The sequence below is a fragment of the Primulina huaijiensis genome, chromosome 17 (genome assembly GCF_012295235.1).
Source record: "Primulina huaijiensis isolate GDHJ02 chromosome 17, ASM1229523v2, whole genome shotgun sequence".
Lineage (NCBI taxonomy): Eukaryota > Viridiplantae > Streptophyta > Magnoliopsida > Lamiales > Gesneriaceae > Primulina > Primulina huaijiensis.
In genome coordinates this window covers 17,969,412-17,981,997 of record NC_133322.1, presented here as the reverse complement: position 1 = coordinate 17,981,997, position 12,586 = coordinate 17,969,412, and the positions used below count along the sequence as shown (strand labels likewise).

Genomic DNA, 12,586 nt, shown 5'->3' with positions numbered 1-12,586 from the left:
TATATATACACGTTAGTATATAAATTAATTATTTTTAATAGAATATGTTTAATAAACATATTCTATTAAAAATAAAAATTGGGTTTTTAATTAATTTATATACTAACGTCCTTTTGGCACACAATAGTATGCTCTCGTTGAATAAATAGCAAGCATATTTTAACATCTATGATAGGCTCTATATTTAAAAAACCGTCGCTAATAAAATTAGCGACGGTTTTATTCAAAACCGTCTCTAATTTTGAATTAGCGACGGTTTACAATTCGCGACAGTTATTAATAAATTTCGTCGCTAATTTTAGCGACGGTTACTAGTCATGATTTCCGTCGCTAATTTGTTTCGAAAAATAAAAAAAAAACTTTTAATAATTTAATAAATCTAAAAGAAACTAACAATCGAAACTAAAATCGTGTAAAAGAGAAAAATTTTAAGTGTTGTAAAGTAGTAAAATCATGTAATGGAGAAAAATTTTAAATTTTGTGAAGTGGTGAAAATAATTTTAAGTGTTGTGAAGTAGTAAATTCGTGTCCGAGAGAAAAAATTTTAAGTGTTGTGAAGTGGTGAGAAAAATTTTAAGTGTTGTGTGAAGTGATAAAATCGTGTAAGAGAGAAAAATTTTAAGTGTTGTGAAGTGTTGTGGAGGAAAATGGACCGAGAAAAGGGTTATTTATAAATAGTTTGCGACGATTTTGGTTAAACCGTCGCCAATGAAAAACCGCTGCATGTTTTAATATTGCTACTGTTTGGCTCTAAACCGTCGCTAAAGTTAGCGACGATTTTAACAAAACTGTCGCTATATTTAGCGACGGGTTTTGTAAAACTGTCGCTAATTTTAAACATGCGACGGGTTTACTTAAAACTGTCGCTAAAATTAGCGACGGTTTATACACAACCGTCGCTAATTTAAAATTAGCGATGGTTTTCATTAAACCGTCGCTATATTTAGCAACGGTTTTAGAAAATCCGTCGCTAAATATGGCAACGTTCTTAAAAACCGTTGTTGTTTGTCCAAAAACAACGCTAATCGACAACGGTTTCTTAAAACCGTTGTAGATTGTCCAAAAAAACACGCTATTGACCCTAAAAAAACGCTGAAAGACAACGGTTCTATAAAACCGTTGTCATTGACCCTAAAAACCGTTGTCTTTGACCCCAAAAAGACAACGGTTTTCGAAAACCGTAACCGTTGTCTTTGACCCCCAAAAGGCAACGGTTTTCGCTAAAACCGTTGTTAAAACAAATACGACAACGATTTTTGTGAAAACCGTTGTCGTATGTGCGTTGTTGTATGCAGAATTTCTTGTAGTGTATCACGATATAAGTGACTCACACATTCCACTTTGCCTATAGAAAGACCTCAATAGACACATTTTATCAAATCAAAGTGTAAAATTCGTGAGTTTGGAGAAGAAAAAATTGGGGAAGAAACTAATAGAGAAAAATGAGAAAATAGGGAAAAATAACAAATGATCACTAAAAATTCTGAAATTTTTAAACAAAACTCCTATTCTACACAGAAAAAAAATAGTATAGGAGGTGTATCAAAATCATCAAACAATTTTGCCCAGAAAATCAAGATTCACGAAGAACATTTATGGAAAAATTCTAGAAACTTGTGCTTAAGGTAGCTAATTTCATCTTATATCACTCCTTCTTCTTGAACGATTTTCACTTCGGATTTAAAATAAAAAATGTTCGATATGTTTTCGAGTTTACAATGTTTCGACCGATTGTCCTTATAGATGCCGGAAATGCAGTTGTTGGTCATTGGAAACAAGTTTGATCACCATTCTAGTTTTTGCAGAATCTCGTATTGATTCGTTCCGAATTTGAAAAAGTGTTCCACATAACAATTGTTGAAAATTACAAGATACATCTCCTATAAAAATTACGGCCACACGTAGAGGTTGGAGCTCTGCCACTCGCCGATAAGACAGTGTGTGTGGGTTCTTGAATGGTTGTCAATCGACTATTACTGATTGATTGAATGAATGATTGACTGATTGAATTGAGCATGGACAACGGTCTATGTACCGGATTGACAGTCCAATGGACAATACGGCTTTGGTCCGGCAATGTTAGTCCAATGAACAATGAGTTTAAAACATGGTATATGGTTCATTTGAACAACGTGACTTTGGTCCGAAATTGTGAATTCAACTTAGCTCGTATCATAAACAATCGATTGTACGGATCATACCTGAGTACGTGGAGAAAAGTACTACACCAAATATTGGTGAAAGCCATCTTTATAACATACGTTATTCAATTCAGAGTTCTGAATAGTAACTGCATGTCACTTTACATGATATTTTCATAATAATACGTTACTACTGATGCATGCCATCTCATATTGAATTACTGCATTGATATATTATCGTTTGATTAGTTAACTATATATAAGCCCAATTTATTTCATCACTAAATCCTCAAATACTTAACCTCTATTTTAATTCTATTTATTGTAAATTCCAGATGCAGAATTGCAGGACACGAATAATGATGGAAATTATGGAAATGTTGACTTAGTAAAACCGTGACTATATCGTTGAATTCATATTTTTGTTATCTTTTTTAAAATTAAGAATTATGCACACTTCTGCTAGCGTAAATATAAATTCCTGATTATATTACAATTTGGATGTCCACACATCTTATAACAGTTTTTGTGTAAAATATTTGTTGTTATCATTACAAAATTAGTTGTCCTGTCACTTTTCCAATACGATTTAAGTTCTCTCATCTAATCAACCTTGCCAAAGGAATTCTAACTGTGCAAGCTACCAAGTGAGACAGTCACACAGATATCATAGAGTTGATATTTTTATTTCTGAACATAATAATGTATTATACCGAGGATTATGGATGATCAAATTTTTTTATTAACCGATCGAACCACCTGAACCGAATTACAACGCACCGTTTTTCCTGATATTTTATAAAAACTGCGATTAAAAAAATAGAAATCATAAACCGCACTGCATACGCAGTTCGGTTATTTTTTCCCAAGAACCGCACCAAACCGCACTACTTAAACCGCTTGCAATAATATTTGGCATAAGATTATAATAATTTTTAAACAACATATTCAATTAAAGAAGTCGTCATTCATTATATCTCAACTCTCTTCAAAATTATTACTACTACAAAGTAAACTTATCTTCTTCTAATTATTCTTCATATTAGTATTTTATTAGAGTATATATTCCTTTTACCACAAAATTTTGTTTGAAGTTTGCAAGTAAAAAAAAAGATAAAATTATATAAATGTCATTTTTGTTGTGAGCGTGTTGTGTTGTTAAATTATTAAATTAGTTTTGAATTTTGATTATTGTTTTATCTTTACATGATTTGAACAATATTTTAAATTTGAAGACACTATATTGTTGTTGTAATCAAATAAATTATAATATATTTTCTAATATTTTTCATTTAACAAAATCGTAAGACTAATTCTACATGTAAAACTGCGATTATTTTTTTAAAATACTAACCGACAGCATATGGCAATTCAGTTTGAATTTTTTTAAAAAAACCGTAAAACCGCACCGCGATCACCCCTACTCAGGGCAGACTCACAATAGGGTCAAGGTGGGCCATGGTTCTCCTAAATTTAAAAATTTTTTTATTATACATAATATTTTTTGAAAAAATAAATATATAAATAAATGGCGCCAATTGGAAAAAGCATGTGGTTTACTAGCATATAGGTTCTTAAAATTTTTTAATTGTGATATCAGGTTCAAATCCTGCTGTAAGGGACGTTGTACAGGAAATAAATATATATTGTGTGTATCCGAATTTAGTGTTGTGGTCGGTGTTGTCAACACGACACACAACACGGCAACGAAAATTAATTATTAACACACAAATATAATTTTAATAAATAAACACCAGTATTAAATTATGCACAAGTACGAATACTTGTGCGATGCCTCATGGCAAAAAATTCACTAGAAATATATATAAATCGTTTATACCAAAACAATACTAGTCAGATTAAGAAAACTAAATTCCTTGACACTCTAAGGAATTAACATGCATCAAACACTCAAAGTAAATACTAGATGCATGAAACAAAAAGCGTGTTGCTTAAAACCAAACCACTCTTCGTCCAACACTCTGCGTCAGTGTTGTTCTTCGAGTGTTGGCAACACCAATCGGCAACACGGTAAATCTGCGACTCAATCACACAACTTCTTCAACATAAAAATCTTCAACTCTGAGCTATGAGTGTGTTCAGAGACAAACTCCAGCAGCTCTCCTGTGCTTTAAGTGATCACCTCACGAAATAGTTACACCAAAAAGCTCACACGAAAAGCTCCTACAAAAGTGATCGTCGATCACATAAAAACTGTAGAGCAAATATATGTTGGACTTCTTGTGATTTTCTTCTCAATGAAAAGCTCTATGTCCAACGTTATGAAAAGCCTCTCTCTGCCACACCTTTTCTCTCTCCAAAACCTCTCTCTCTCTAAAGCCTTTTTTTCTCTCTCCACACCAACCCATGTACGGCTGTGAGACTATACATATTTGTATTCATGGCTTGAACTAAAAGTTATTCCATAAAAGAGTCCTACAAAATATGGAAACAAGATTTTCATTAGATATAAAACTCTTTTTAACAAGGATAAAATATCTTGGAGATAAAAATCATATTAAAAAACAAATCATATAATATCTAGATATAAATCAACCAAGATCTTATCATATAGGAATAAATCAAGAAAGATTTCATAATCTAGAAATAAATCAAGCAATAATCTAGAAAGACAAAATCATAAATTGATAATATAAATTTATCAAAATAATAAAGGAATAAAATATTCCTTTCACCTGCCTATGTCAACTTTTGTAAATTTCAAGTGTTCCTGTTGTGTGTGTGTGTGTTCGAAAATTTTCATTTAGACAGGTTTTGCTCCAACGAGCTGGTGTTTGAGGGCTACTTTTAGTGTTGATTTTTATAAGTGATTGATTAACTTCAAGATTGTATTGATGATTGGTTGGTTGAGGTTCAAAGCGAAGTTGTTCTTGGAAAAAGTAAGGCGAAAGAAACTTCTGTTTATTGGAGATTCAGTGAACAGAAATCAATGGGGATTCCATGATTTGCTTGCTCCAATCTGCTATTCGGGCAACATGGAAAATGGGCATATATCTCAACAAATTGAAGTTTAGACTGACGGCGGGGTTCTATGTCTAGGATTTTTGGACTTACATGGTTGGATCCACGTTAATTAGTTTTTTGTTACAATGTTGGGCTGTGAGGGGATAAGTCATTTTTCTTTGCATTTATATGATTTCTAACACTCGTTACTTCGTCCAAGCGATGATGATATCGACACCTCCTTAATTCATTCGTATTTCGTACTAAACATACTTTAGACATGACGAGACAAGTTACAGTACTTAATTTTGCATTCTTTTCACCCTTTTGCAATCTAGCAACTTAAGTTTTAGAGAGTTTAGCATTGAATTTGTAACGTGTAGGATTGTAATTCGACAATTGAATTTTACTGGGGTTCAGATGATCCAAGAAATTACCTCATGTCCCAAAGAATAATAAAGGCAGAATCCATTTCCGAGCATAGATTCCATTGGAAGGATACAGATGAATAGCCGCACCATTAAGTATAGATAATACTTTATCATAACCCAGAAACAACGTTTACTGAATGTTGATATCACGAACATTCGTTGTCAAACACAACATTCAACAAACTTAACAAGGGGGCAAGTAAAGTTTCCACAACCATCAAGTTAAATCGTATGAATCGACGCCTCGTTTATCTGGTCGGTTTTAAACGACCATTCCTCATTTATTTAATGATATCGATTTGGAATTGGAATTGGAATTTTTGGTTTCATGGAACAGAAAAGGTTCATTTGATGAAGGATCGATAGAATACAGACTGAGTTGAACGATACCAAGCTCATGAACGAGTTTTGACAACATGGCCTAGCTGGCTGAAGCGATATTTCACCATGTTCACCATGTCTCCAGTCCATCAACAGTTATTTCCCCTAAATCCTAATGTCTGTTGGATCCATAAACGTGAGACTGAAATGCTGCAATGTAAATATGCATGAGCTTAAATTGGAACAATCACAATGAGATCGCTTGTGCTAGAGAGACTACTCCAATCTTTAACACTGCTATGGCATTAGCGGTGGGCACAGACAGACGGTTGCTTGACGTTGCAAGAAATGTGATCAGGGCAATAGAACGTCAGGTGACCATTTTAGACATTACTACACTATCCGAGTACCGAAAAGATGCACATACCTCAGTTTACACCATTCACCAAGGAAAGCTTTTGACACCCGAGCAGAAGCCTGATCCAGCTGAATGTGCTGATTGTTTGCACTGGTGCCTTCCCAAGTGCCCGACACATGGAATGAGTTGATTTATGCCTATATTATCAGATCTTGATTCAAAGAATATGTACAAATGTTTATTGAAGTACAGTAAACAAATCGATAAGCAAAAAAATACCATTAAATTAATGGTAATCACGGATTTATGATAAATGAAGCATCAAAACTCGTGACACAATTAAGCATATCAGATGAGTTTTTTTGTTCGTCATTTCACTTCATCCACATTGAACAAAACTCGAGTGTACGTGACCTTGACCCACACCTTCGTGAGTACCCAGACAACTCAGCTTAAAACACATAAACATATAAGGCTTGGATGAAAGCCGAGACACAATGCTCAGCCATTTACAGAAAATGCACGACCAATCATCCCTTGTGTCCATGCGGCTGTTTCTTTTAGCTGTTCATCATCCGACTGGAGGCACTCGCCTAATAATTCTGCGCAGAATGAACAATCCTTGAACAGTGCCTTTATATTTGAGCCCAGTGCATCTGCTACGTCACCCAAAACTGCCACCGCTGCTTTTGTTACACTCTCATCCCTGTGAGTTTACAAGTAGAAGCGTTAAAATGCCAAATAATAATAATAATACTAATAATGATAGATATAGATGTACAAATGAATTTATTTAATATACCTCTGTTCGTCTTTGGCAACCAAATCTATGAATTGCAGAAGATGAGGAGCATACGGTAGCATGATCTCAGCCTTCGAATTCTTGAACCCCTGAAGAATTCCTGAATAACCCTCGAAAATACTGCGTCTGAGCAGGTTGCCATAGTCCATCATCTCTTCATCAGTGTAATCCATCTGAGCACACACTTCTGAAGCGCTCTGCATCATTGGTAGTACATAACTGATGTACTTCTCAAAATGTTCACTGATTGCAAGAGCAATGTCACCAAAGCAAGAAAATATGGCAGGTTTCACTGAGCGGTGTAATTCAGCACTGGAGAGATCCTTGAGCAGAAGTGTCATAATCCCATCACAATACGGCAAGATCTTTTCATCCAATGCACGGGCAATGTCACCAACAACCCCAACTGAAATGGCACAAACCTGATATTCCTCAAAATTTTGCAAACCCATCTCTAGATATTTGTAGAACTCTTGCATGTACTTCCCAAACTCTGGCCCGGTGGCATAAGCCAGTGCACCGATAGCAAGCATAGCTTCTTCATGAACTGTAGAACTACGGCAAGCAAAAACATTGAGGAAAAGCAGCATGATTTGATCAGCCACCTGTAATATTATGGGCTTAGTTTCATCTGCACTGCTTACTTTTTGAATGATAACCTGAAGCACACCACAGAGAGAGGCTTGTAAATCTCCTTGCTTTTCCCTGTCATCAGATGATAAAATTTGAAGATTTAAAGTTTGCTCCAACTTAGACATGACAACAGGGAGAAGTTTGGCAATGATCTGAGATGTCTCAACAAGGTTCGAACTCCTAACGACCTCGTTTAGTGTTTCATAAGCAGAAGATCTGAGTTTAGAGTCACTGCCATCGGTCCGATCGGCTGCGACGATCAGAGAAGTCATGATATCTGGAATGTAATGTGTGAGAAGGGACGAGCTTGGCCCAGCATCCTCATACCCCTGAGCAAGAAAATAAATAGCTCCGCAAACCTTCTCAGCCACATGTGGAGCATCTTTTATACTTTCCAACAAGACACCCAAAATTTTCTGAAGGTTAGTAGGCGTGATTACAGAGAAACCACTAGCCGGCGAGTGGAGCAACTCAAAGATACGACTAAGGGTCCAAGCAGTTGTATCTTTCACATGGCTGTTTTCATCTTTCATCGCATTGAGTAGGAAATCTAAGCCAGCATTCACCATGGGAGATAGCTTCTCAATGCTTGGTCCTTCAAGGATTGAGCCAAATGCATATGTAGCGGCTTCCCGTGATCTCCAGTCAGTCTTTGATATGTTTGTTTCTACAAAAGGCATCACCAGAGGAACAACAGCATCCCCTACAGTTCTAGCAACAAGACAAAGGCAAGTGCCACCAGCCATGGCTAGATTCCAAATCCCATCATCTTGGTCTTGGTCCTCATCCTGCTTAAGTAGAGTTTCTAGCAGCATAGGCACTAAAGTGGGAAGTGCTTTTTCAATAAAATGTGAGTGAGGAGCACTAGAATCACCACTCTCGGGGACTTCGTAGTCTTGAAGCTCTAATTCTTCATCACAAATGGAGCTCCAGAACTCTACTGCTTGAAGGGCAACAGCCTCCTCATCTCCTTTGACTGCATTAGATGTAAGCTCGAAGATCTTTTGCATATAAGGTTCAAGTACCTCATAGTACGTAGATGCAATGGAAACTAGACACTCAAATGCAGCCTGTCTGATTTCTGTCTCTTTTGCCAATGCAGCATCACATGTCACCTTCATGATATAGTTCCTCTCCATCTCATTTTCAAAGTTGGTCCGAGCAAAATCGAGGGCATTCAATAAAGCCCTAGTTGCAGCAAGACGGACTTCCGTGCTTTGCTCTGAAACATTCATTCCTTGAACAACAGCTGTTAGAACAGAATTGACTTCATCCTGAACGAGATCTTCGTGGGATATCTCCTCACAGACATAACCAAGCGATTCAAGTGTAGCCTGTTTCAGGGATGCGGGTTTATCTAGTTGAGTCATATTGGCAAGCAATGAACCAACAAGTTCTGGCCATTCTTTTCGGGGAATTTCAATTGAAGCTATCTTTGCAATTACTTGGGCAGCAGTGTGACTAGCTTCCTGAACAGAAGATCCAAGGGTATTCAACAGAGAGTTTTTTATCTGAGATTTAAACGTGTTGTCAATTGTTATCCATTGTTGGACAAGGTGATCCTTTGTCGCAGCTTCCTTAGCATCCAATGAGTTCTTAAGGACAATACCAGCAAGTCTTCGAGACTCGGTGGGTTTGCCATCATTGGAAAGTTCAACAGACAACGATAACAAGAATCCCGGCAAGTTTTGATCCCGGAACTGACCAAGAGTATTTTCTGCCCCAGTTCGAACATTTGCATCAGGTGATTGAGCAGACAATAGATACTGGGTGATCTCCAAAGCCATTTCTCCTGAACTTAGTAAGTTACTATATTAATCCTGAAAGTTACTTGAGAGAATACAAAAAGTGACAAACTACTGACAATAATAACAAGACAAAATTCGATGAACAAAACATAAAAAAACAAACAACATAGGTCAATCACATCATATTCTTCCCCCAAAATTGACTAGGCCGAAAGACCCCAAATACTGTTTCTGCTTTAATCCACCAAGAGACATTAAATTGGGTCAACAGAATCCAATCATTTCTTCTCAATCTTTACCCGAATAAAACGAACAAAAATTTCTTGGTTGAAATAATAAATACGATCAATCACAAGCCGAGCTCAAACCCTGAACTTTATCTTCAAACACTTCAACGGAAACATCTAATAAACAAAATAACCAGCTTAAAACACCAATTTCAGCACCACCACCATCACGAGAATGAAGCGGGCACTAAAGTCAAATATTACAGTATACAAACACGAGTACCTACCTAAAGAACAATGTCAAAATCCCTTCGACCGAAACTGCAGCAGCTAGGGTTTCTCCCTCCTCCTCTTTGCTCCTCCCACCAGTTTCCAAGTGAAATCTTCAACCAATACACAAATTTATCCGCTCTAATCGATAAAAAAAAATCCAAATATAGATAAGGAAATAAGTAAATAAATCTTCCGCTTGTGAAAAAATAAAAATCGGTGCAGACTGTGGAGAGAGATGGATTTCGAATGGAGAGAAGTAGCGGGAGCAAGTGGATGAATGACGTTTAATGAAAAATCATTCAAAAAGCACCGGGCAGCGGCACAGCTGCCCCGTTCTGCCCGACCTTGGCCAACTCCAAAAACCCTAAAAGCTATTAAATTCGCACGTGGGGAACAAGGTATGAAAGGACTCCGTTGGGCTGGGTTATGAAAATCTGAGGCATTACAAAGTTGGGTTTATTTAATTTGGACTCTTTTGCATTTGGGCCTAATTCAAAATCCAACTGAGTGAGAATAATATTAAACACTCATGTCCCAAATTCAAATTTATATTAATTTAATTTTAATATGATCAGAAAGAAAATTTTCTCAGAGAAACGTTGTACATTGGGATATTTAATGGCAATAATTAAAATTAGTTATATCAGTATTAAGGAGTATTTGAAAAATTCTCTTTCTCCTAGAAGTGATTAAATTTATAAATTATGAAAAAGTGATAAAATAAAAAATCAAGTTGTTAGTGTTATAAAATAAAAGTGAAAAAGTTGAAATACAGTTTTAAGGTTAACGTGTTTAATAAATAAGAGATTCTCGCACTTGTATTTTCTTTAAAAAAAATATATCTTTATTAGAGAACTCTTGTCTTTCTGCATTTATTTACATGAATGTAAAAGATAAAACAAAAACATTGGAGGTACACAAAAACTATTGTGAGAAGGTCTCACGGATTAATTTCGTGGGTCGAATCTCTTATTTGGATCATCCATGAAAAATATTACTTTTTATGCTAAAAGTATTCTTTTTTATTGTGAATATCGGTAGGATTGACTCGTCTCACAGATAAAGATTCGTGAGACCGTCTCACAAGAGACTTACTCTTGGAGGTAAGTGTCTGTCCAAAAAAATTTCTATTTATTTACCAATATACTATAATCACTTTTGAAGAATCAAAATTTTCATGAGACCAGTTTTGAGATTTTACTTAAATTGTACATAAGCAAAAGCAAAATATGGGGTTGAAAAACATACAAAAAAAAAAAAAAACTGAATTTGTTTTAAGTTAAAAGTGAATAATAAATATATAATAACAACTAGTACGTACAGAATTCGTAAAAATAAAAATTTTAGAATATTGACCTTTATGTGTTATCTACAAAACCTATTCCAAAATTATCGGTCATTATTGAGTTTATATTAATTGCGTTCAACAGGGGCTAACACGCAGGTGAATGGAGCATAGCCGGATTCACATTTAAGTCATAGCAAGTAAATTATGCCTAGCTACATCAAGCAAACCTAACCACATTTCCAAAATATATAATTTTTTAACGTCAATGTGCCTCGGAAAACTCGTCCAAAAAAGTGTTGATAGAGATAATCAAACTCATGATAATTGATCAAATATCTCAATCTATTCTACCAACTCTGTATCGTTGAAATCAATTGGTGAAGACAAAGTTGAGAAGGAATTTGGCCTAAAAAAGTTTAATTCTGAGCAGCTAGATCCATTCTTTTAAACTTGCCCCCAACAACACGCAATACCCAAGCATGCATTATATAACATGATACATGTAACAATAAATATATATGTGTGTGTGTGTGTGTGTNGGACTCCGTTGGGCTGGGTTATGAAAATCTGAGGCATTACAAAGTTGGGTTTATTTAATTTGGACTCTTTTGCATTTGGGCCTAATTCAAAATCCAACTGAGTGAGAATAATATTAAACACTCATGTCCCAAATTCAAATTTATATTAATTTAATTTTAATATGATCAGAAAGAAAATTTTCTCAGAGAAACGTTGTACATTGGGATATTTAATGGCAATAATTAAAATTAGTTATATCAGTATTAAGGAGTATTTGAAAAATTCTCTTTCTCCTAGAAGTGATTAAATTTATAAATTATGAAAAAGTGATAAAATAAAAAATCAAGTTGTTAGTGTTATAAAATAAAAGTGAAAAAGTTGAAATACAGTTTTAAGGTTAACGTGTTTAATAAATAAGAGATTCTCGCACTTGTATTTTCTTTAAAAAAAATATATCTTTATTAGAGAACTCTTGTCTTTCTGCATTTATTTACATGAATGTAAAAGATAAAACAAAAACATTGGAGGTACACAAAAACTATTGTGAGAAGGTCTCACGGATTAATTTCGTGGGTCGAATCTCTTATTTGGATCATCCATGAAAAATATTACTTTTTATGCTAAAAGTATTCTTTTTTATTGTGAATATCGGTAGGATTGACTCGTCTCACAGATAAAGATTCGTGAGACCGTCTCACAAGAGACTTACTCTTGGAGGTAAGTGTCTGTCCAAAAAAATTTCTATTTATTTACCAATATACTATAATCACTTTTGAAGAATCAAAATTTTCATGAGACCAGTTTTGAGATTTTACTTAAATTGTACATAAGCAAAAGCAAAATATGGGGTTGAAAAACATACAAAAAAAAAAAAAAAAAAA

General features: G+C 34.9%; 1 protein-coding gene and 1 pseudogene across 1 annotated transcript; one reads left to right on the top strand and one right to left on the bottom strand.

Annotated features, from left to right (window-relative positions):
• Positions 1 to 4,852: 4,852 nt before the first annotated feature.
• LOC140962783 (xylan O-acetyltransferase 1-like) lies at positions 4,853 to 6,431 on the top strand (annotated as a pseudogene).
• Positions 6,432 to 6,479: 48 nt separating this feature from the next.
• Positions 6,480 to 10,230, bottom strand: LOC140962782 (importin subunit beta-1-like). Its single transcript, XM_073421785.1, has 3 exons — positions 9,913 to 10,230; positions 7,018 to 9,442; positions 6,480 to 6,921 (listed from the first exon to the last, which is right to left on the bottom strand). The coding sequence occupies exons 2-3, from the start codon at positions 9,435 to 9,437 to the stop codon at positions 6,717 to 6,719; spliced, it is 2,625 nt and encodes an 874-aa protein (XP_073277886.1). The 5' UTR covers positions 9,438 to 9,442; positions 9,913 to 10,230; the 3' UTR covers positions 6,480 to 6,716.
• Positions 10,231 to 12,586: the final 2,356 nt, after the last annotated feature.